The sequence below is a fragment of the Cydia fagiglandana genome, chromosome Z (genome assembly GCF_963556715.1).
Source record: "Cydia fagiglandana chromosome Z, ilCydFagi1.1, whole genome shotgun sequence".
Lineage (NCBI taxonomy): Eukaryota > Metazoa > Arthropoda > Insecta > Lepidoptera > Tortricidae > Cydia > Cydia fagiglandana.
In genome coordinates this window covers 37,967,112-37,992,164 of record NC_085959.1, presented here as the reverse complement: position 1 = coordinate 37,992,164, position 25,053 = coordinate 37,967,112, and the positions used below count along the sequence as shown (strand labels likewise).

Sequence of the window (25,053 nt, the reverse complement as noted above, 5' to 3'; positions counted from 1 at the left end):
CCTCTTCGTTATGTTTGTTAAGCAAGTTAAGTTTTTAATGCACATTTTTGTCAAGCTCGAGTTCTGATGATGGGATCCATAAGGAATCGAGGGAACTCCTCAAATATTAAAGGCATGCGTATAGAGATTTGTGTATTTACATCAGAAAATTAAGCATTTTCATTAAAAACTGTCACATTTGATGAAGTGGAACTGCTGATGATGATCAGAACAGAACTCTTCAACGACGCATAGTTCACGTTTGGCGATTTTTCCTCTTCGTTATGTTTGTTAAGCAAGTTAAGTGTTTAAGCCACATTTTTGTCAAGCTCGAGTTCTGATGATGGGATCCATAAGGAATCGAGGGAACTCCTCAAATATTAAAGGCATACGCATAGATTTTTTTGTATTTTCATCATAAAATCAAGCATTTACATTAAAAACTGTCGCATTTGATGAAATGGAACTGCTGATGATGACCAGAATAGAACTCTTCAACAACGCATAGTACACATTTGGTGATTACGAATTTCGATTTTGGCTTGGACTGGGACCCGGACTTGGACCCAGAACCGGACTCATACCCGGATCCGGTTCGGACCCGGACCCGGACCTGGACTCGGACCCGGGCTCGGACCCGGACTCGGACCCGGACTCAGACCCGGACTCGGACCCGGACCTTGACCCGGAAAACCACTACGATACCTTAACTAAATAAACCACTATGATTATACCTACCATAAAATGTGTAAGTATATAAGTATGATGATGCCAATCTTACTAGCCCCTCCCGCTTAAACCCCCGTACACCGCACCGCATGCGCCGTTAAGTGGGTTAAGTTAGGTTTGAACTGCGATCCTTACAGAACCGAACTGCTATCAGAGAAGTGGGTTAGGTTAGGCTAGAACTACGACCCTTACAGAAGCGAAATGCTAGTAGAAAAGTGGGTGGTTTTACCTCCTTTTCTACATAGTATACCATCTACAATAATCTTTCACCGGCCCCCATAGAAGTCGGTTTTTTTTCTTAAAAATTATTTTCTAATAAGTTTGCAAACCCCTGTGTTAGAACCCCTATAAGGCAATACACCGTGAATCCATGATAATATATAATATCCAATTAATTTTATTTAGTATTAAAGTTTACTTTTATTTTATAAATAAGTTCGTTTATTTTTCTTTGTATCTAATGTACCTGGAATAAATAATATAGCATTCAACGCAAATTTCGGACAGACGGCAACGAATGAATGATTTGGTGTTTTTTCTCTAAGAGTGGTATATGTATTGCATTAGATAATCTGTGATTCGTTATTGCCCTGCGAAAGCACATAGATAAGTTGCATATGAGTTCTGCAATATGAGCCTCGTATTCCAGTAGCTTTTCATATAATCGCATCTGCACTATACTTATACTCCATTCGAGATAGAACTAAATAAGGCAAAACGGTTCTTTATGGTGCGTTAAGATGTTAAATTTTTAGGGTTCCGTACCCAAAGGGTAAAACGGGACCCTATTACTAAGACTTCGCTGTCCGTCCGTCCGTCTGTCCGTCTGTCTGTCACCAGGCTGTATCTTACGAACAGTGATAGCTAGACAGTTGAAATTTTCACAGATGATGTATTTCTGTTGCCGCTATAACAACAAACACTAAAAACAGAATAAAATAAAGATTTAAATGGGGCTCCCATACAACAAACGTGATTTTTGACCAAAGTTAAGCAACGTCGGGAGTGGTCAGTTCTTGGATGGGTGACCGTTTTCTTTTTGCATTTTTTTCCGTTTTTTTTTTTGCTTTATGGTACGGAACCCTTCGTGTGCGAGTCCGACTCACACTTGCCCGGTTTTTTTCAAATACGCTCCAAACTTACATAGTTCTAAATAAATAATGAAATGAATCCACCAATCATTTTAGCGACGTTTACATCATACCTAATTGGCAAATAATACAATATTTATTCTGATTGTACCTAGTTTACAATAAATAAATAAAATTTTCGTAGAAATAAAACAGGAAGTTACCGACATCAAACATATCAGTTGGTAATAGTAATGACACATACTCGTATATTCTTAAATAATAGAATAATATTTTTCACCACACCAGCTCGGAAAGGCTTACTTTGCACTTCAAAAACTGATAGCAAAGTTACATTTTATTCACATGTGAGGCAAAGTAATCAAATGCAAATTTTGAGTTGTTTTCTTACGTTTACTGGTAAAATTTACTTATAAATGATGATTTAGGATGATAAATATTTAATAACATTCATTTGGATTTGTTTTGGTTTGATTTTGTTTGATATTTTACATTTAATATTTGCTTCGGGTTGGTGTGGTGAAAAATGATGTGTTTCACTCGGGGGCAAGTTTTGTTTAACCCTCGTGCTTTGAAACCCTCGCGACGCTCAAGACTCCATTTTTCAAACCACTCGCTACGCTCGTGGTTCAATTTTGGAATCTATCGCTTGTTCGGGTATCAATATTAGCACGAGCGGTTAAACAACAACTTTGCCCCCTTGTAAAACAAATAACTATTATTTTATAATTTCTGCACTCGGTTTTTTTTTAAGTTTTTATTGTAGGTAGGTACCTACTTCAAACTCATCAAACAAGTCGTCGTAAATCGAATGAGAAATGGTAACATCATGCGAAAATTGCCCGTCAGTTAATCGTGATAAGCAGCTTACCTGAAGCAAGGGATAAAATGTGCACTGGCAACCAGCCAAGTATCGGAAAAAGCCACACACAGACTAACAGACACCGCGTTGTGAAGCTTTTACGAAGGGGTCACCACTCACCACATATATATAAAATTCTTTGTGTAAATAAATTTCGTTATATATACATTTCGTTAAAAATTTAAACTAAACTGGGGTTCCTATCTTTTTGTGTCAGTGTGAAAATGTCTACCGCCATTTAAAAGTTATAGTATACCATGCTCATCGATTAGCGAGAGTGTTAGGTCACAGTGTAAAAAGTAGCAGTGTTTAAATAAGACACGCTAGCCCTGTAAGTAGTACCGAGCTACTAACAATGGTGATGTATGCAGCTCGGGTGCGCGCGATCCACCCCTCACCCCTCGCAGCCCGCACGATTGCCCTGTCTAGACGGCTTCGTCGAATGACTGTATTGTTTTATAGACTGTGGTTGGGTATGGCATGGTATGGCGAGTGCGGTCAAAACGAACAGCGTCAGTCTATTACGGTTAGCGGTTAACCGCGAATGAACGGTTCGTAAAGCCATTATTATTATCGTTGCAAGGTACGGCGGAATGACTTGCAGCCTTCGAAATATAAGCTCACGAGAGAGGCGATATTTGGGCGACTGAGCCACTGTTAGAACTGAGCCACTGTTTCCGCACTGACCCTACATTCCCCTAACGTTACGTACGTTCTAATTGGAAAACCGCATCCCGCTAATGATATTCGCAAAACCTGCGTTACTGGCTTCATTAGTACGTACGCTTAGATCACTTTACATTTAGATCACTTTAACATGTCATTATTAGATTATTGCAACGAAAATAAACTTGAACTACGAGTAAGTTGTATATACTCACGTTAGACGGGGCCGGAGCTTCCGGCGCTTAGTTTTCTATGCAAAGCACCCTTAGAGGATATGTATAACCAATGGAGACGCCATGTCTATAATTTTCGGTACAAAATAGTCTGCCGTTTTTTGCGGGGGAGGGGCACATCACATGTATACGTAGCGTAAACATAGCCCTGTCAGATAAACGTCAGTCCATACATGTGGTTGACATGTCGTTGACCATTGGCCGCCTATTTTCGACAGAGGGGAACGCCTGTTAATGACCACTCCGTTGGTTATATTCTCTAAGAAAGCACCACATTATCAGCGGTACGCCTCGGCACGGATCCGGCCCGGTCTAGCGTGAGGTCACGCTCATACAGCGGTACAGTCATCAGCAATAGTATCTTACACAACTAGGGCCGCAAAAATATATGACGCGCTCTTATTGCGCTCCAAATAAGAACGTGTCACATATTTTTGCGGCCCTAGTTGTGTAAGATACTATTGCTGATGACTGTACGATGTGCGAATTTGCATCAGTGTGATAACCGCGTATTTGCTTCGTAATGCTGCATCTGTTGATGGTAGTCTATGTGGTCTGTGTGCGCAGCTCGCCGTGAACTAACTCGGTGCTCTTGTAAACTAAAATCACAGAATAGTTAATGTATACTAGAAGGTTCTCTAGTTGTTGACTGTTGATGTTTTGATGTTTGCTTTACTTACTGTTGATGTTCGTTTTATTACGGGCTAAATTTCATTAATATTAAATATATTAAGAACGGGTCACTCACGTATTCAAACTTCATATGTTTATGTTAAATAGATTTTGTTTGAGTTATGCAGGGGTCAAAAGTGGGCCTAAATAGTTTGTGTAATATAACTACATATAACTATAAAAGCGCTGGTGGCCTAGCGGTGAGAGCGTGCGACTTGCAATCCGGAGGTCGCGGGTTCAAACCCCGGCTCGTACCAATGAGTTTTTCGGAACTTATGTACGAAATATCATTTGATAGTTTACTAGTCGCTTTTCGTTGAAGGAAAACATCGTGAGGAAACCGGACTAATCCCAATAAGGCCTAGTTTACCCTCTGGGTTGGAAGGTCAGATGGCAGTCGCTTTCGTAAAAACTAGTGCCAACGTCAAATCATGGGATTAGTTGTCAAGCGGACCCCAGGCTCCTATGTGAGCCGTGGCAAAATGCCGGGATAACGCGAGGAAGAAAAAGAACTACATATAACTATAACACACGGCCGTTGCGTCGTCAGTTCTGTTCTTTTGAACTTATAAAAACTAAAATTTTGTGTTGTCTAATATCTGGTGTTATGTGACTGGTTAAAGAATCTGGTATGAACAGACGACTGCTTAAACGTAACTTTTTGTAAAAAGTTAGATTTTCAGGTGAGGCATCAGTTCTTAAGTAACTTTATAATTTTTGAAATGTTTCAGTCATTAGATCCTATTTTCCTCCTCCCGGTTTATAAAGTCGGACCAAAAAAAGTCTGCAGCGGATTGGATAGGCCACTTAGTGCAAGTGTCATTTATACGTCATAATTTCATAGAAGTTTGACGTTTAAAATAACACTTTCACTGCGTGGGCTATCAAATCCGCTGCAGACTATTTTTGGTCTGGCTCTATTAATTGTCTACGAGTAATTGCCTTACAATAAGTTGTAACACATTCACTTCCAACGACCCGCTAGGCGGGTTATCTGTTCGTAGGCGCTTTTCGCTACATACGGGGTTTCTCGTGGTGGCTTCGCTCGTAGCTCGTAGCTCGCGCTGGCACTAAATGTGTTAGACTCTAACACATTCTAACAGTTAGAGGAAACGGGATGATCGATAAACGTAGTCCTCGTTTTCCTCCCTGGATATTGACATAGTTAATGGAAAATATTTTTACACATTTTGATGTATTTTAAACATAGCTATAGACCGTTTGGTTTTTTTGGATTTTTAAGTTATTATAAGACTTAGCAGCTTTTAAAAATTTGTATGAAACCTGATTTTCGCTCTTAACTCTTAATAATTAAAACTAGCTATGATTAAAATACATCCAATTGTGTATAAACATTTTCAATTATGTTAATATCCAGAGAATACGTTTGTATGGAAATCCGGCTTCGAAGCTTTCGTCTTAAAGGTGACATGAACTAGGTGGGGTGTCTGTCGCAGGGTAGTTTACCCTACAGTTGATGCAACTTGGAATTAGACTTGTTAGTAGAGTAACTATCTAACTGCGCTAAACGGGCTAATAACTGTCTGCAACTGAGAACTATAATTACTTCCACTTAACGACTGATTGCGACATACGAGTAGAGTACTGAAGTGACGTTACGTCTACATAATGAATACTACCAAAGACATATGTAACTTCGTATAAGATGAATAAAGTCTAAAAAAAAACGTGCCTCGGAAATCAAGAAAAGTCATTCTCGGATAGATGCCGCACACACCTTTGGCCTATGCTCGGCTAGATGACTACAAAATTTACTATGACAGGACCCCCTCTACGAGTATTAGACCCATAGTATTTACGTAGTATTCCATAAGAATATTAAAATATAGACGAGGCTTCTATATTATTGACTTCAAAAATATTATACTATCTATTCTCTTACAGTTTTGTAGTCATAGTAAATTTACTGCCATTTATCGACACCTGTACGGATATGATGGTCGTATTTGTCTACGTGACATCGTGATAAAACGGTGTCCGTACCTTTCTATCCCGCAGAGATAAAAAGTGACAGTTGTTTTATCACGTGGATAAATGTGGATAAAGCGATCCATAATAGGCTTGCTGATTAATACAATATACCGGACCGGGTGTGGCCTGTAACATGAGCAAATAATTAAAACATAGATTGCACTCCTCAAACGGTGACACTTTGGTTCAACAACTTTTAAAAATTATGAAGTATTTAGACTCCCTAACTATTTTTCATACAAAATAAATATTATCTTCAATGGACGACATCGCCACGCCATCGCCATTTCATTGTGATTTACGTTGCTTGTCACACCTTAAACATAACAAAATTCGCAATACATTGCGTCTTAGAATAAACTTTAAAGTGTATTTAAAATCAAACCACAAGTTATTTTTAAAAGTCGCTGAACAAATGTTGGTCAGTATGAGTACAGCCTACAGTTTAAATTTTTGCTCATATTACAGGCCACACCCGGTATAATAGTTTTTGATATTTTGCTTGCTTGGGCTATAGTCCCCACGCTAGCCCAATGCGGATTGGGGACTTCACATACACCTTTGAATTTGTTCGCAGAGAAGAGTCAAATACTTAAATTAAATATTAATATAAATTTTCTTTTGTTTTCAGGTACGTCAATTAAACGGCAAAGCGAAGGTTAATAAGTATGTACAGTCAGCTGCAAAGCTGCTTGTATAAGTAATTCGATAGAAAATCGAATCAAAATCACATATCACCTCTAATATAGCCTTTATGTATATCAGTATAAAATTCAAATTAGAATGCTTTCAGTCTCTTAGAGCCGTGTCATATAGAATTAACACCTCAAAGAACCTCGAATTGACACTCGATTATAAAATCAAGTGTTTTAGGGAAACAAGATCCTCCGGGGCACTTTACCGCTCTTGTGTTCAAAATGGAACCGGGTGATTTACACTACAAGTACCTAGTGATTTTTGTATAATTTTACCGGAGATTTTGGTACACGAGATATTCATTTAGATTGGTGATAGTTATTACAGGGTGTTTGGTACATCGCTTGCCAAATTAAAACGGCAGATAGGTTGAGTCATTTGCTATCTTCTCAGGCCTAGACATTTATAATTTGGTGCAAAAAAAAAATTCGCTTCTATGACAGTTTTACGTCTAGGCCTGAGAAGTTAGCAAATGACTCAACCTATCTGCCGTTTTAATTTGGCAAGCGATGTACCAAACACCCTGTATAATAGAATCTAATGACGCCCTTATTTATAAAACTTTACGGGCCTGTTCAATTATGTTTTATCCCTTCCTTACAAATACATAAGTCAAAATGATAGATAAGGACAAACGATTATTAGCTAATTGAGGTTTGTAGCGCGTTTATGAATAAGGGGGTGAAATGGTGAATGTATAAAAAATTTATTGACTAGTATTTGTAACCTTTGAGTTTATACTAGCTTGTTACAAAAGAAAATATGTACGGTCAGCCAAGAATCTCTATCAATCAGATGATAGAGTCGAAAAGTGGTAGACCACTTTCTTGGCTGACTGTACTTAATTTACGTAACCATAACCACACATTAATTCCGAATTCCATTCTTTCAATGACATTCGATATTATTTCAAATATGGTCGCGCTTTTGATTTTTGACAGGCATTCTTGGACATTGTAGATCTGACCGGCTAGCATGTAGCGTTCTGGCGCACGAGTCCATACCTGCCGGCCTAGCCAAGGTTACAATCGCTATCGCTTCGACAACGAAAAGCATTATGTCTCTCTATCACTCTTCCATATTAGCGCGACAGTGACAGTTGCGTTTCGATCGCTACGAAGCGTAAGCGATTGGCATCTTGGCTACGCGGCCTGAAGTCGCGCTAGATTGAAGTCGCGCGCGAGAACGCAACTCATGCTAGCAGGTCTGCTAGTTATATGGTCTGGTCTGGTATGTTAATCGAATAACGATAAATAACGTATCTACCACCACCAGGGGCGGCGCGTACATAAAAGCCGATTCCCGTCGGCTTGCCTGTTTATGGACGTTTGACCAGAGTTATAAAGGAAATATGTAAGCCAAATTAGCCCGGCTTGCCTATGGATATGTTTGACGCGCCGCCACTGGTATATACAGATGGAATGTCGCAAAAGCGAGACGCACGTAAACAGCATAATATTTCTCGAATCTTCCGAATGCCACAAACCACGTTTACTCATTTTACCAGCCAAACTCAATAAAGTCCTTCGAGATTGCCAGAACCCCACTCTCGGTTTCAGAGGGCCTACCGCGAACCACATTCGACGTGCTGCCTCCCTGTCACGCTTACGTACGAATATACAGGTGCTACCGAGAGGGGCGAGAGGCAATACATTAAACGTGGTTCGCGACCCTCTGAACGCGGCGGGCGACAAAATAGTTTCGCGAGAAACTTGCTCAAATTTCTACGTATTGTGGGGTATATTAAATATTACCGAGAGCAAGCTCTTTATGATGTAAGTTTGCCATATTTTACATGTGTTGTGTAAAGTTTGCTTGAATTGAATTGTTAAGAAGATTCTGCGGGGGATCAAAAGCGAGTAGGTATGTTAAAGGTAGGAAGGAATAGAATAGTAATAGGTATATATTGGTGAGACACAGAAAAGAAAATTATGGGAAAAACGAAAAACTAAATTGTCTCATCTCAGTATTTGAGCATGGTGCTAAGAGGCTTCTAGCGCAGATCTTCGGATGAGACTATATAGGGTGAAACAATCACGGCAAGTAACAAAAAAGAAAGAACACACAATAGACAGGAAATACATTTACATATGTATCTCCGTAGGAGACTAGCTGTCTTCCGTAGGAGACCCACTGTCTTCTATAGGAGACCGGCTGTCTTCCATAGGAGACCAACGCTGGTTTGTAGTAGACTATATTTGCAAGGGCAGACTTCAACCAAGACAACCTTTAAGAGGTAAAGTGCGCTCGATTTAATTAATATCACGAAACGTCTAATTTTCATTCTTGCACATAAATACATTCATCATCATCAGTCGTTCCCTCAATGCTGAGGATCGTGACATCATGTCCTAATGTTGCTGACCAGTCTCTTCCATAGGCTTCTGTCACCCGCCATATGTACGGCTTCCTGCAGATGTACAGATGCAGCGGTGTAGTGACTTGTGCGCTCCATCTAGCGGGTGGTCTGCCGCGAGTCCTCTGGCCCTCAACTTTGCCCGTCATAGTCGTCATTTCTAGGCTATCAGGAGAACGTCGTGAGAGGTGGCCAAAATATGCATGGTATTTTGATAAATACATTATGGAGCGTGTATGTTTCTATTTAGTAAACTTCAGTAATAATAAAAAGAAACTGAAATGAACGACAATCTAATTACAAAGCTGATTATAAAGTTGATCTAACATAAAAGGTGCCTCGGGCAACAAAGCTAATTTTAGTTGAAAAGAAAATTATCAGTATACGATTTCAGACACAGACGTATTTCTCAAGTTTTAAAAGTTGGGAAGTTGTGACTAAGTAGATGGTAAATTTTCTGAAGAGTTCACTGCCGACGAAGTTTTAAACTTTTAACACTGTATTTGAAAACCATGAAGTACACCGTGTATGCAAAAATTGCGCGTGTAAAAGTTATAATATTATGTAAATTATGACTGAGTAATACTTAAATATTATATCAATATATAATGGCATCACTTATTTTCAAATTAATATTTTTTTTAAGCTATTTTTACTCTAAATCATGAGCTCTTCCGATCCTAATAGAATAAAAAATCGGCCAAGTGCGAATCGGACTCGCGCACGAAGCATTCCGTACCATTAGGCAAAAAAAAGCTAGTATCACGTTTGTTTTATGGGAGCCCCACTTATTTGTTATTATAGCGGCAACAGACATACATCATCTGTGAAATTTTCAACTGTCTAGCTATCACGGTTCTTGAAATACCGCCTGGTGACAGACAGACGTGGAGTCTTAGTAATAGGGTCCCGTTTTTACCCTTTGGGTACGGAACCATAAAAAACAGTACACAGTGTACTTACAAGTTTAAATTAAATAGCCTAACTGCATCGCACCGACAAGTCAGAACGACGTTAGATGTAAAACCAATTAAAAGTTAACCAACTAGTTACTACGATTACTCCGCAGTCATCTCAGGAAACTGCCGCTGTAATAACACATTAAAACACGCGTATTCGGGAAACGAGATAATCACAAGATCTAGAAACGATATAGAGATCAACTAGATTTACATTAGATATCGACTAGATGTGACTTGGATATTTAAGTCATAACTTGTCGAAATCGTTCAAGAGGACCTCCAGAATCACGGAAACGTCAAATTTGACATATCTTTCTTGTCGAAATCGTTCAAGAGGACCTCCTGAATCGCGGAACCGTCAAATTTGACATATATATCTTACAATAGTACATTACTACAGAGGCCGGGACGAAAGGGGTTGCCGGCCGAAGACATATAGACGGCCGAGCGAAGCGAGGCCGGATAGGTCTGAGCGCGGGCAACCCCATTTCCCGCCGAGGTATGTATAGTGCTTTTCTCAAACATGCAATGAAATGAATAAAATAAAAAATCCACGAAACCCAAGTTTTATTCATAGAAAAAACTAAAAGTAAACTACACCCAAAATATAACCAACACGTACCTATATCATTATCACGCGTATGTTTTACACGAGTCGTGTATTTTTACTACCCGTATATTTTCATGTATCTTTGATTTTTTCGCCTTGTATCCGTCTGACTGTCGTTTCCGTCACATAAGTTTACATAGTCTTTCATATTGATATCATGTTTCACATACATCGTTTATGCATGGAGTAAATAAGTATAATTTCCACAGTGTTGACGAATTTGTAGTTACATTCATTTAAAATATGCCACAAAACTGTTTCTAATAAACTGTAAGCCATTTTTCTTAGTTTCTCAAATAATAATATTGCCATAAGCAACCATATACATACTTCGTCTTTGACTTGGCGGCAGAGGCAGCAAGTTATTTAAAATCAATTCTGCTTACGCTGCCAATTCCAACACCTACGATTACAATTAATATTAATTTCATTATTTCGTCGGAACTCATATTAAAGTCAAAAAATCAACAACGCACCATAAATCCAATAAAACAGAATGAATATTTTTCAACTTTACCTCCATAACAATTTAAAAAATATAACTACGCGTGTTTGAGTAGACCGTTTTACCGCTAACGTTTAGATGAAATATTTTAAATGTTTTTATTTGTGTATTTAAATTAATAATTTAAAATTATAAAATTATAGAATGTATTATTTATTAAGTTTATATTGATTTTATACAAATAAAACTGCAAATTATAGCAAACATTGTTTTTTGTTTTTTTTTTATAGGCGTAGTGGCAGAGTGTCATTACGAACCATAAAGCAAATACTGCCTCTAGTTTTTTTTAATGGATGAATGCCACGATGCTGTGTCACAAATATCTGTGAAATGAAAATTAAAAAAGAGGACTTTGCCGGCCTAGGCCTGCAAGACTTGTATGAAATTCCATTAACGACCTTTTGTCCTAGCCGCACCTGAAACGCCATACTTCGCAGCCTATTATAAGGAACATAACATCAATATTTCATTGCATGTTTGAGAAAATATCTTTTTCACGCTAGAGTAGAGTAGAGTTTGCTTTGTGGTTCGTAATGACACTCTGCCACTACGCCAATAAAAAAAAACAAAAAACAATGTTTGCTATAATTTGCATGAACTTAATAAATAATACATTATTAACCAAATTCTATAATTTTAAATTATAAATTTAACTACACAAATAAAAACATTTAAAATATTTCATCTAAACGTTAGCGGTAAAAAGGTCTACTCAAACACGCATAGTTATTTTTTTTAAATTGTTATGGAGGTAAAGATGAAAATTTTTAATTTTATTGTATTTATGGTGCGTTGTTGATTTTTGTACTTTAATATGAGTTCCGACGAAATAATGAAATTAATATTAATTGTAATCGTAGGTGTTGGAATTGGAAGCGTAACCAGAATTGATTTTAAATAACTTGCTGCCTCTGCCGCCAAGTCAAAGACGAAGTATGTATATGGTTGCTTATGGCAATTTTATTATTTGAGAAACTAAGAAAAATGGCTTACAGTTTATTAGAAACAGTTTTGTGGCATATTTTAAATGAATGTAACTACAAATTCGTCAACACTGTGGAAATTATACTTATTTACTCCATGCATAAAGCAAACATGTATGTGAAACATGATATCAACATGAAAGACTATGTAAACTTATGTGACGAAAACGACAGTCAGACGGATACAAGGCGAAAAAATCAAAGATATATGAAAATATACGGGTAGTAAAAATACACGACTCGTGTAAAACATACGCGTGATAATGATATAGGTAAGTGTTGGTTATATTATAGCACCGCTCACAATCTCTCTGCTTAGCCTTAAGGTTGACTGGTAGAGAATGCCTTATGGCATTAAGTCCGCCTTTTGTACTATAAGATTTTTCTTTTGTGCAATAAAGATTAAATAAATAAATAAATAAATAAATATTTTGGGTGTAGTTTACTTTTAGTTTTTTCAATAAATAAAACTTGGGTTTCGTGGATTTTTTATTTTATTTATTTCATTGCATGTTTGAGAAAAGCACTATACATACCTCGGCGGGAAATGGGGTTGCCCGCGCTCAGACCTATCCGGCCTCGCTTCGCTCGGCCGTCTATATGTCTTCGGCCGGCAACCCCTTTTGTCCCGGCCTCTGTAGTAATGTACTATAAATCATCCATATCGTAACTTGCTGAGGTCTAGTATTAGAGATCTAATACATTTTCAGAGTCGAGCCGAAAGTTTATAAACACACCTTGCCATACATACTTGCCGCAAAACTAAGTGGCGATTCTGATCATAAATGAATGCCATCTCTTTCACTCTTCGTTGGTCTTAAGAAGGGTAAAAATGAGATAGCATTATTATATTTGTTATATTATATATTTTATAGCTTATTCCGAGTGGAATGATGATGATATTGTTTTAAACTATACAGTGTGCTTCGCCGGGACTTAAACTATCTCTATGCCAAATTTCAACTTAATCGGTTCAGCGGTTTAAGCGTGAAAAGGTAACAGACAGACATACCTACAGATACACTTTTGCATTTATAATATTAGTATGGATATGGATTAGTTACATGATTTACATTAGTCTTCGCCTACGCTCGTGGTTCAATTTTGGAATCTCTCCCTTGCTCGGGTATCAATATTACCACGAGAGGTTAAACAACAACTTTGCCCTCTAGTAAAACAAATTTATTAATGTGTATTTTTACTTATTGGCTCAGCAATCTATTATTAGGTATTATTTTCGTTCTCAAGGTAATAAAACAAATAATGCTCATTGTCAGTGAATAAATCAATGCCATCTTATTCAGTATTTTAAATATTTACTTTATTTTTGATTGTGTTAAAACTAAAAAAAAAATTAAAATTATTTTTATAAGTGTTTTTCACTAATTAGCTTTAAAATATCTGTATTTATCCTGTATTCTTTTGTGCTTAATGGTAAAACACAATAGTCGTAGTTAGTTACCCGTTAAGCGGGCCTATCTTAACTAAACTACGTCCGATAAGTTACGTACAGAATGTGTATGCAGGCGATGCATCAAGTTCAAACCACGGCGGCAAATGCACCTCGGCTGTCACTTGCATAGCGTGGCCCTTACGATTTGTTGCAAGTGTAACATCATCATTCTCTTGCCCTTGTCCCATTCACTTGGGGTCGGCGCAGCATGTCTTTCTCTTCCACACCTCTCTGTCGCCCGTCATCTCATCATTCACTTGCGTTCGTTTCATATCATCTCTCACACAGTCCATCCACCTTTTCCTCGTCAATACCTTTCTCGTCACATGCCCGTACCACGCAAGGTGATTTGCCCTTACTTTCTCTGTTTAAGTGTAATATAGCCATTGTAATAAGGGATAATTTACATTTAGGTACAAAGAAGTATAAAAAACATATAACTTAAAAAGTGCAGCCTTTGTGCAGTTTAAGTCAACAGCCGGCCTAGCCAAGGTTACAATCGCTATCGCTTCGACAACGAAAACCATTATGTCTCTCTATCACTCTTCCATATTAGTGCGACAGTGACAGTTGAGTTTCGATCGCTACGGAGCGTAAGCGATCGGCATCTTGGCTACGCGGCCAGTTTATGTTATGAACCACTGACATTTCTATCCGACCTCACACCAGAATGCAGAACATATATATCTATACTATTTAATTGATTTGTTTATAGACTATATCGCATTTTACCAGAAATACACCTGTGGAAAAAGGCTGCGATGGTATGGTCACGTAAAAAGAAGGCCTTCTGACTACGTAGGAAATTTGGCGCTACAACTTTCCATCCCAGGTCGAAGATCTAGGGGCAGACCCAGAACAAGATGGAAGGATGTAGTGCTAAAGGACATGAGTGAGGACGTTACCCGAGGACGATGTCGTGGACAGGGCGAAGTGGAGACAGTTAAGCAGGAAAGCAGACCCCACCTCCATGTGGGATGGATAGCTAGGAAGAGAGAGAGAGACACCTGTGAAAATTTTAACTGTCTAGCTATCACGGTTCTCGAGTTACAACCTGGTGACAGACAGACGGACAGCGGAGTCTTAGTAATAGGGTCCCTTTTTACCCTTTGGGTACGGTACGGTAACCCTAAAGAAAGCTATTTGGGGCTCTCGCAGGTCCAAACTTTAATAGAAAAAAGTCAGAGCGGTATTAGAGTTAGTTTATGGGACACTTCGTATGTGCAGTGCATATGTACATGTAGGTCACCAAGGTTCCTGGCGGTTTGCTAATGGAATATCTTATTAGGCTAGACAAATCCCTGGAGACTGGTTGCTTTCCTTGACATGGTACGCGGGCGTAATGTAAAAAATATTAAGTATTTAATTTAAAAAATTAAAGATACTCGTATGTTCCTTACATAATTATTTCTCTGCTCGTGTTTGAAAAATATAATTAATTATGTATGTAACTATATTACTTTGTAACTATTTTGAGACAATCGACTAAGGAAATAAAGTAGTTATATCAAGAAATCAACATATATAAACGGTGAGATGTACATCTCACCGTTTATATATGTTGATATATGTTGATTTTTCCGTGCATATTTCATAATTTCACTTCACTTCGTTACTTGATCAAAAAGAAAGTTTAAAAAAATCCGTTTCAAATAACAAAAATTAAATTATAACTGTACAGTTATAATTTAATTTTTGTTATTTGAAACGGATTTTTTTAAACTTAACTAAATTATAACTGTACAGTTATAATTTAATTTTTGTTATTTGAAACGGATTTTTTTAAACTTTCTTTTTGATCAAGTAACGAAGTGAAGTGAAATTATGAAATATGCACGGAAAAATCGGGAAAATAGTTGGAGGAAACGGTAGGTATTTGAATATTATGTAAATAGGTCATCCTCCGTTTGTACTTATAGCGAACGAGATTAAACAAAGAAAAATGGGCAAGGATTTTCTAATCAAATCACTGATAGAGAATATTTATTAAATACATACTTCGTTCTTGCGTTTTGAATATCTAATACAACGTAATTGAACTCAATTGAGTTTTAGAAGTGTAATTACACTTGCTAGAAAATTAATACATTTTGAAGCCAATATAAATGTTAATTACACGTTAATTACGTTAACTAACGTACAACTTAAACCTACACTTATAATATTAATAGGATGAACGCCCTACTTAGCTAAGTAATACAAAGCGAAGGGGTAACATTTCTAGGTCACCCCGCCCCGCCACTTCAGCCTCGCGTGCCAATATTCCGCTCCCGTCCTCAAAATCGAATAGAATAAAATGCCTACTCGCTTTTTTAATGTCATATCAATGAGTTCTAGAGAGATAACGTGTCCTTATTGTGCGCTAGAAACTGTAGTAAGGGCACGGCCGGGGCGCATGCGCGGCCAGAAGGCACCCAAGGACACACGCCGCACCTCAGTCAACCGCGGAACACCGTCGCGGCCGCCAGTCCCAGGCTCCATGCCCCACGATGCGTGTTGCCGCAGTGGCAGCGTAAGTGTGTCCACCGCATGCCGGACCCGGAGGCCCCGGCCCAGCCCGTGGCCCGCAGAGCCACCCTAAGCACCGAAGCCCCCCGCCTCCTGCGATTCAGTCTCGTAATTAGATTTGTCGTTCAATAAGCAAATGCTGATTTGATTGGCGAACGCTTTCGCTTCCAAATTCTCGCTTGCTCTTTCCTGTCCGTCTTAGGTTTATGTGTAGACGCTTTTTTGTTGTGTCATGAGGACTTACGTAACGGCCGAGTGCATCGCTATGCGATAGTCGCGGATCGTGTTGTGTAACGCCAGTGACATGACTTGCTGGGAGAGCGTAGGGCTGCTCGGGCCGTGCGCGCTCCTCGCTTCCTCTGAGGCAAGGGTGAGTGAACCAACCAAGAGGCCCCGAACCCTTTCTAACTTCCCTTCAACTCCCGCGAGTTTCCGACCCGACGAACCGTAAATCCAATATCCCTTTTAAAAAGCTACTTGCGACCGGTCACTTGTTTATTAAACAAAACGATTACCGCAATAGTGACATTAACTAATGTGCGTTCCGGGAATCGCTTGTAAATTTACTAGTAAACAAGCATCTAATGACAGTTTTGAGAACAGTCGAGTCGCAGACTCGGACGCGGAGCGCGAGGCTCGCCGAGATGGTGTCGATAGTGCTACTGACCACCGAAGAGGTGCTGCAGAGAAATGGCTTCTGGTACTGCCTGGACTCGCTCTGGGTCACCGAGGAGATGGAGCCATTCGAGGAGGTCAAACCCGAACACCTTTTCGCGAAACCGCTGTCCAGGGACTATTACTACGCGAAATACCCGGATATACCGCGGAGTGAGTCCGACGAGGAGAACTCCTTGTCGATAAGTGGATTTCAAAGTAAACATTATGAGTGGAAATCGAAGATATGCATCAAAAAGTTGAGCGCTCGCCGGAAAAGCTTGGATCAGTTGAACACTAGTTCCAGATCGGATAGGAGATACAATCTGAGGCGGTCTGCCTCGCTGATACTTCGCAAGCCCTCGACCTACTCTCTAGATCGCAGTGTTAAGCACGAGGACCGTGTCCGCAATTTTCTGGATCGATTACTCCAAAGCGCGCCGCCGCCTTCCTTACAAGAAGAAATAACCACCAGGAACACAATCTACAACTCCATCTCGACGTTAGACAACTTCACAGACATAGAAATACCGGAATACGCCGATTTTGAAAACGACGTCAGGCATAGAGACGAGAACCGCGCGCCGACCTCTACTCTCAAAAGGCCGAAGCGCCGAGTCAGTTTCAACACGAACTCATTTATAACGGAGTTCGAGAACTGCGAGTCGTGGTATGAAACTATATACGGGGTGTCGCAGCTTATGAATAGGTCCGGATCGTACAATGAGACCGTTAAACAAGAATCTTATCAGACGAATCAATCTGAAGGCGATTGTAGTCGCCTGTCGTGGTCCGAGCTCGTGAGCGCGTGTGGAGTCAGCTCGTCTTTACGCCGGAGCAAAGACTCTTTGTATTCCATGGAAGAATTGCTAAGCTACTCGCATCACGCCGAGAGTAAACCATTCGACGTATCTTTGGAAGAAGACGAAGAGTTAGGTTATACGAAATTCGTGATCCATAAAATACACCAGACGCTGAACATTGATGAGGGAATGCCTGATTCTTCGCCGATGAAAGATTTGAGTGAAGAAGAGAGTGCTTGTGTGGAGAGGTCGTTTAATAAGTCGGTTTACAGATTAGCGGCAATTGATGAATCGGTAAATTTGGCTTAGAATTTGTCCTAGGTGAGCGACAGAATGCAATGTGTATGTAATTAAGGCAATAATAGGTACTGTGAATGATACTAAACGTGAAATTGTGTTTCCAATTTAATTAATACCGCCCGTATTACATACTCGTACGATGTTTTTCATTACACTTGAAGCCAATATAAATGTTAATTACAATCGATCCCTGTAGTCTTATGTACATATAATACGAGTAACAGCCTTTGTAACTAACTAATTGTAAGTGTGACGAAAAATACACTTAACACGACAAATGCAACGTGAACCGATTATTTATGACTTGAAAACTTAAACGGTTACATTATAAAATTGCCTTTTTTACTCGTTCAAGTACTTTTCAAATGAATATATATCTGGTTTAAAAATTGAAGGCCGAGCTTTATAGGTTATGGCCCGCATTTTGATAGGTACTTCCGTCACGTCACGCAAACGTCGCGTTCAGTCGCCATCAGATATATCTGAGCGGCCAAGCTGTTCGCAAATATCTGAACAAAGACTATTGTTCGTTAAAATGCATGTTCAGATATTTATGAGCATTTTGCCCGGTCCGATATGATTAATGGCGACTGTAAAGTCACCTGCTATAATATATTACTCTTCAAAGGCCGCAAAATTAAGACACACGATCACGGCTCTACAAATACTTAAGATCGTGTCAGATATTTTTGCGGCCTTCGTTGTGTAACATATTACTGCAGGTGACTGTACAACGTTCTTCGCTCGTCTAGGACTACCCTAATACTGCTACCTATCTCTTAATAAAGCACTGCTTTCCTTTGACGATTATTTTTCATTGCAATTTCCTTTACCCTCATTGTCCTGACTGAGGCGGCCATGTGAAACTTTGACACGAAACTTAAATGACACGTAACACTACATACACGGTGTAACATGAGTAAACCGAATAAATTTAACAGCGTATTCCTGATCATATTTAGAGACAAAAATGTCCTATAAACTTTTTTGATATTCGCCTAGTTTCAGAGATATTATTAATTTAAAAAAAACAAGTTCTTATTGTTACATAGTGTAAAAGGCCTTTTTGATGGTGATGTTGCTGCTATGGGACATAGTCTAAATATCTTTATTGATAGATGTCAAAAAGTGACAAGTAACACTTTGCAAAAAGTAGGTTCTACGAAAAAAAAATGTAAAAATCAATTTTAAGTGACAAGCTTGCCAATAACATTTATTTTTTATGTACAAATACATTCAAAAAATTGAAAAAAGAAAACAAAAAAAAAAATTTTTTTTTTGCGAAATTGACCTAAACTCTTATTACATTTTTTACTTATTTTGACCTCAGAAATGCGTGGTTAAAATTATTCGGTTTCCTCATGTTACACCGTGTATACATGGTCCTATTTTCTCGCACTAATGCATAAAATATTACTTTTCGTGTGCATGTCAAAAGTTTAAAGGGCCATATGTACTGTAAAACGTTAAAAAGCACTTTTCGTGCGTATGTCAAAAGTTTAAAGGGCCATATGACTGTAAAACGTTGTACGATACACGTGCGAATACGTAATTCGCAACTCGTGTCCATTTAAAACACTCCCTTCGGTCGTGTTTTAATTTATCGCTACACGTTTCGAATTTCCTCTTTTTCGCTATTGTATCGTAAATAACTATTATATGCATCTCGCTCGTACTCTCATATTAGTGCCAGCGAGATGGAAAGTTACGCAGACGTTAGCGAATATGTCAGTTTGACACTGCTAAGGCACTCGTGGATTACTTATTCTGTGCTCGTGGTACATGTCGCTTCAGCTAGGACAATTTCTTACTTTATATTATTTATACTGCGTATTTCAATGTTTAGAATGTTTTATCTAAAAGCTTTATTGACGATAGTATTTTATACTTAGAGAGTTCTAGTTCCTAAAATGATATCGTTTTATGGCTTTGGGGCTAATCCAGAGCAAATGCGGGCAATTTCATTTTAAAGTATTTTTTCATATTTGGCAAGTTTATGTATATAAATTAGCTTCCAGAGATCCAGAAACCTACTTAACACATATATTATATCCATACATACAATCAAAAAAACAATCGCTCCAATCGCCCCATACATAAAAGTTTTAAAAGTAGAAGTCCTGACCCGCCATAACAACATACAGGGTGCGAAAGATAACAAGGTCAATGCGAAGGTCAATCCAAAGAATTCCAAAATACAAAAGCTCCAGTACTAATGATCATTATAGACACAGTTCTTGTTCTTTACAGCGTTGTTGACAGATACGTATTTTGACGTAAATCACTTCGTTAACCTTCGTAGATACACCCTCGTCAATATTATGTCTATCCAGCAGTTTTCATATACTTTCAGTAACCGTTTCCTAACTTCAGTTGACACAAAAACAATATTCGGATACTCTTAGGCTGCCTCTCCACTGAGCCGTAGATGAGAGGAGACGGGATGGATTCAACCAATAGGTACATATACATATGCATATGCATACACGTATGTAGTTTTAGCTTTGCTTCTACCTATTAAAATAATCGGACATATATAGGTATTTGATGACCAACATAGATTTCAGAAATATTTTTGTTTTTGTTGTATGTTAGTATAACGTTCTTAAATTTAATCATTAAAATTCCGCTTGAACCCTGTAAGGGCGTAAAGTACCTATACAATACTAACTGGTAAAAATATTCATCCATATCATAAACCGAAATAGGTGTCATACATAAAAAAAAAAGTGAATAACGCCTTCAGTTCTGGGATCGGCGATGCGATCGGCATTAAAATGGGAATATTCCGCTCAGAAAATGTTTGTGTTCCCTGAAGCCACAGAATGAAAATAGTGAAAACAATAAAAAAAAATATTTCGCAACATGTCAATAGGACGTGAATCTGGCAGCCTCCGGCGATTTAATGCATTTCACTCGACAATTAAATGTATTTTGATATCACCTTTGTGTCGGTTAAAACTTTTTTGTTAATTAATTTTGATAACACTAAAAAATATGAGAAAAAGTCATGTAATAATACAGGCCACCCTAAAATGTCTAATAGGTAATAAAAAACTAACAAAGGTAAAGAGGTTAATTACAGCCCTTAATCTAAGGCTGATTATGATTTGAGGTTTTCGTTAATATTTATTAATCGGATAACAAATACTCATAATGTGTACCATGAAAAAAATACCCTGTATATCTAAGTACAGCCACCTGCAATAATATCCAGTAGACCCAATAAAAATATATCTGTCACAATCAGATTTATAGGGCTTCAAGGGCGTGCTATATATTATTGGGTCATTTAATTTTAAGTTGTGGATATTCTTATTTTGTTAATTTAAAAATTTTATGCTATCCTACCCAAAATCACGAGTTCTTTCGGCAGTTTCGGCCCTAATAGAATGAGTGCGGTTTTTCGTTTAAGAAATTACAGCTGACTGTATGTTATGCTGAATTGAAATTAAGTACAGATAATAATCCCACTATATTAATAAATAAAAGGTTAAACAGATATATGTATACCGACAGAGAGGCAACATAATGTAACATATTCTGTCCTTGTTACAGCCCCCAGAGAACGAATTGCAGAAGAATTCGGACCGCGTTCTGTCGGAGCACGAACTGCGGGTTCAGAGGTCGTTGCAGAAACTCAATGTGCCAGAATGGTGAGTACATATAACATATATCTTTGACGCACTGTTGTCCAGTGGCTTCTGCCACTGCCACCGATATAGTCGCACCAATAAAAGTCTGCAGCAGTCTAAATAGCAGTCTGGGCTATCAAAATCGCTGCAGACTTTTTAAGGTCTAACTATATCAAAATTTTATTAAAATTAAACACATAATAATCAGATTTCTTTTCTGCCGCTGAATGTTCTGTATGATGCAGGGGTTCCCAACCTTTTCACCAATCGCGCGGCAATTCGCATCTCGTTGCGAATTTCCTATTTTTCGCACTTGTATCGTAAATAACTATTGATTGGAAAATAATTTCGGCCCCTCCATTAAATATCTCGTCAAAACTCCTCACTGGTTTGTAACTCCTGTCGTAATCATAATGCCTCTGCGAATTGTACAATTGTACATGCACATTGTCACTGATATAAAAATATTTCATTTTGATGATTCTGTTTTAAGTGCTTTTAAAACCAGGCCATAAAGAAATATAGTAAGACAAGATTGCTCACTCCATACATCAGTTTTGGTACCAAAAATATTAGTATTTTCATAGTCGACATCTAGCATCGAGTAGCGGAATTATTAGTACATCTACTCGATACTAGATGTCGACTATGAAAATACTAATATTTTTGGTACCTACCAAAACTGATGTATGGAGTGAGCACTCTTCAAAAAAATCAAAAAATCAAAAACTAACCTATCGCTAACGCTCCGTAGCGATCGAAACGCAACTGTCACTGTCACACTAATGTGGAAGAGTGATAGAGATACATAATGCTTTTCGTTGTCGAAGCGATAGCGATTGTAGCCTTGGCTAGGCGGCCTGGCTTACGATTATAATAACTCGATTGTAGATCGCTTAGATAAGACTATCCTTTCAGCTCAGTCTCTAACAAATATTCCACACTCTCCCTCTATGTCACCTTGTATATTCCAATGACAGTTTTAAGGATGGATCCTTTGCTAAACTACGTCCTTATTCACACATCCCGGACTATGCAGATGTTATCCGTTAACACTTTAGCCTGGATCTAGGCTGTCCGGTCGCACTTCCTAGCGTTCCTAGGTATCCTGCGATTTGCATATCCCGTCTCTAATTTAACTTCCTTCAGTTGCGTCGAAGTTGTAGGTATATAGAGGTCAATTTTGAAGATTTGACTAGCAGTATAACATACCGTTATTTGAAATGGTGGACAGAGTCGTTAGTGATGATATACTTACGTATATATGTAGGTACATAGTAGTTGTTCAGTAAAAGATCCAATCGGTTTTGTATCTGGTTGGTTAACCAATAAATGTTATAACTACCCGAAAATGTACAAATTATTTGTTTCCTTTTATTTAAATATCTAAAGACACATTTTTTTTTATTTTTTTTTTATTTATTGGTAAAACAGATACAATGTTATTACACGTCATACATTTAGGCAGGTACATAATTTACATATTGGATTAGGTACATAGGTATATATTAATTAACTAACATTCGGAACATTATCATAGTATAAATTCATTGACATTATAACATGCAAGTTCACTGAGCAAGCTCTTTAATTTTTTAGTAAAAATTGCCTCACTAGTGGAGTTTTTAATATCGGTTGGAACACGGTTATACAACTTAGGCCCAAAGACGCCGCAATAGTTAGGAATATACATAAACGTGTCAGGCACCCAGGCACCGGTGTCTAATCGAATTACGACCGCCACCGAGCCCACCGCACAAGGATGCGTCGAGTATCACATAACAGTGCGGTCGCATTATTGCAACGCCATTGTAATGGCACTAATTATGAGACATTACACAAATAGGTTTCTGCAATAATTTCCTTTTTGGTACTAGCTTTTATCGCTGACTGTACTTTTCTTTCCACATGAGAGAGATACTTTTCTTTCCACAAGAGATCGAGACAATTCTGAAAACTCCAAACACAATTAGGTTGCGTTGGTTTATCACAGAGTTCCTAGTGCCACCTCCTGTCTCCATCATCAGATCAACTCCATGTCATCATAATATTGCATTGTCATCCTATTTACACATGAATGCAAAATTTCAGCCTAATCGGATATCAGGACAGGAAGTGGTCGAAAAAAGGTTTGCAAAATTAGAAAAAAGTTAGATAATTAAACTCTGTCAAGCCGTTTCCGTTAAGGTGGCCACTGACGAGCCTTCCAACAGTCCAAATAGCGTGGCTGCAATCCAAAATCGGTCCGTGAATGTCAAAAACGTACAATGTTTAATATTTAGGATGCCGTCCATTTGGATGAATCCATTGTAACGGCATCCATTTGGAAGGCTCGTCAGTGGCCTGCTTTAGTTAGAAAAGAGCGGCAAATGAAAAGGATAAATTTAAAATTTGTTAGGTGCCAGGGATAACCCTTGTACCATAGATAGAAAATTTGTATTTGAATTGTGAGAAAGAGGATATGAGAAAGAAAAGAGTGAGTGCTGAGGTGACGAAAGATAGAGGAGAATGGAAGAGAAACATGTTTGCCGACCCCACATAATAAAGTAGGATAATGGCAGGAAAAATAATTAATTTCGCGCTTTTCTCTTATTAGTTACCTACAAAGTTGTTTGATCGGCTATACTTTACAGGATTTGTGGTATATCTGTTTCATTATTGGTGCCACTTCCATTAGATATAGAGGTGTTTACATACTGACGAGTTCAACTGAATTGACATTGGAAATCGGCCCTGATGGTAATAAGGTGACAAATCACCAAGGAACAAGACAAGTTAATTAGTGTTAGTTATGTACTGTAAAATATTTATTCTATACGTAAGATTTGACAGCTGAAATAAATAAATAGTATAAATTTTATTCGATAGCGTGACGGATGTATTTTGTATGGGACTTTGAACACCGCGCCAAGCGGGACGTTTTGAAAACTCAAAATCCCATACAAAACGAGACTTAACGCAAATATGTACGTCATGTTACGCTATCGAATTAAATTTACTCTAGGGGTACTGTAAAATACAGTTAGATACAATATTCTTTAGTCAGACCATTTTTGCATCAACTTTGACGTTTTCGTTGACTTCTGACGATATATGCAATGCGATTTGCAATTTTTGCTGCCGCTACGCTTGCTATGCTGTTAGAATTTATATAAGTGCCATAATTAATATAAACATCATAGGCTGACAGCTGCAGGAGAGTGCCATTGGCATTTAATCCGGTTTTTTGCGTTATTTATCGTTTTTTTATAATAATGATTTATCAAATGCATAAATAAATACAGAGAAACACATATATCTTACATTTTACTTCCTTCCGACATCCTATATCGGATCGGACAAAGTGAAAATGCTCTTAAGGTCC

At 38.2% G+C, this 25,053-nt stretch overlaps 1 protein-coding gene across 1 annotated transcript in view; it reads left to right on the top strand.

Moving 5' to 3' along the window:
• LOC134678646 (serine/arginine repetitive matrix protein 2) overlaps window positions 1-25,053 on the top strand; it is a 176,201-nt gene that overhangs the window by 114,866 nt on the left and 36,282 nt on the right. Inside the window, exon 4 of the mRNA XM_063537292.1 lies at window positions 21,613-21,710. Coding sequence (XP_063393362.1) covers window positions 21,613-21,710 — 98 coding nt within the window. The remainder of the gene's footprint in view (window positions 1-21,612; window positions 21,711-25,053) is intronic.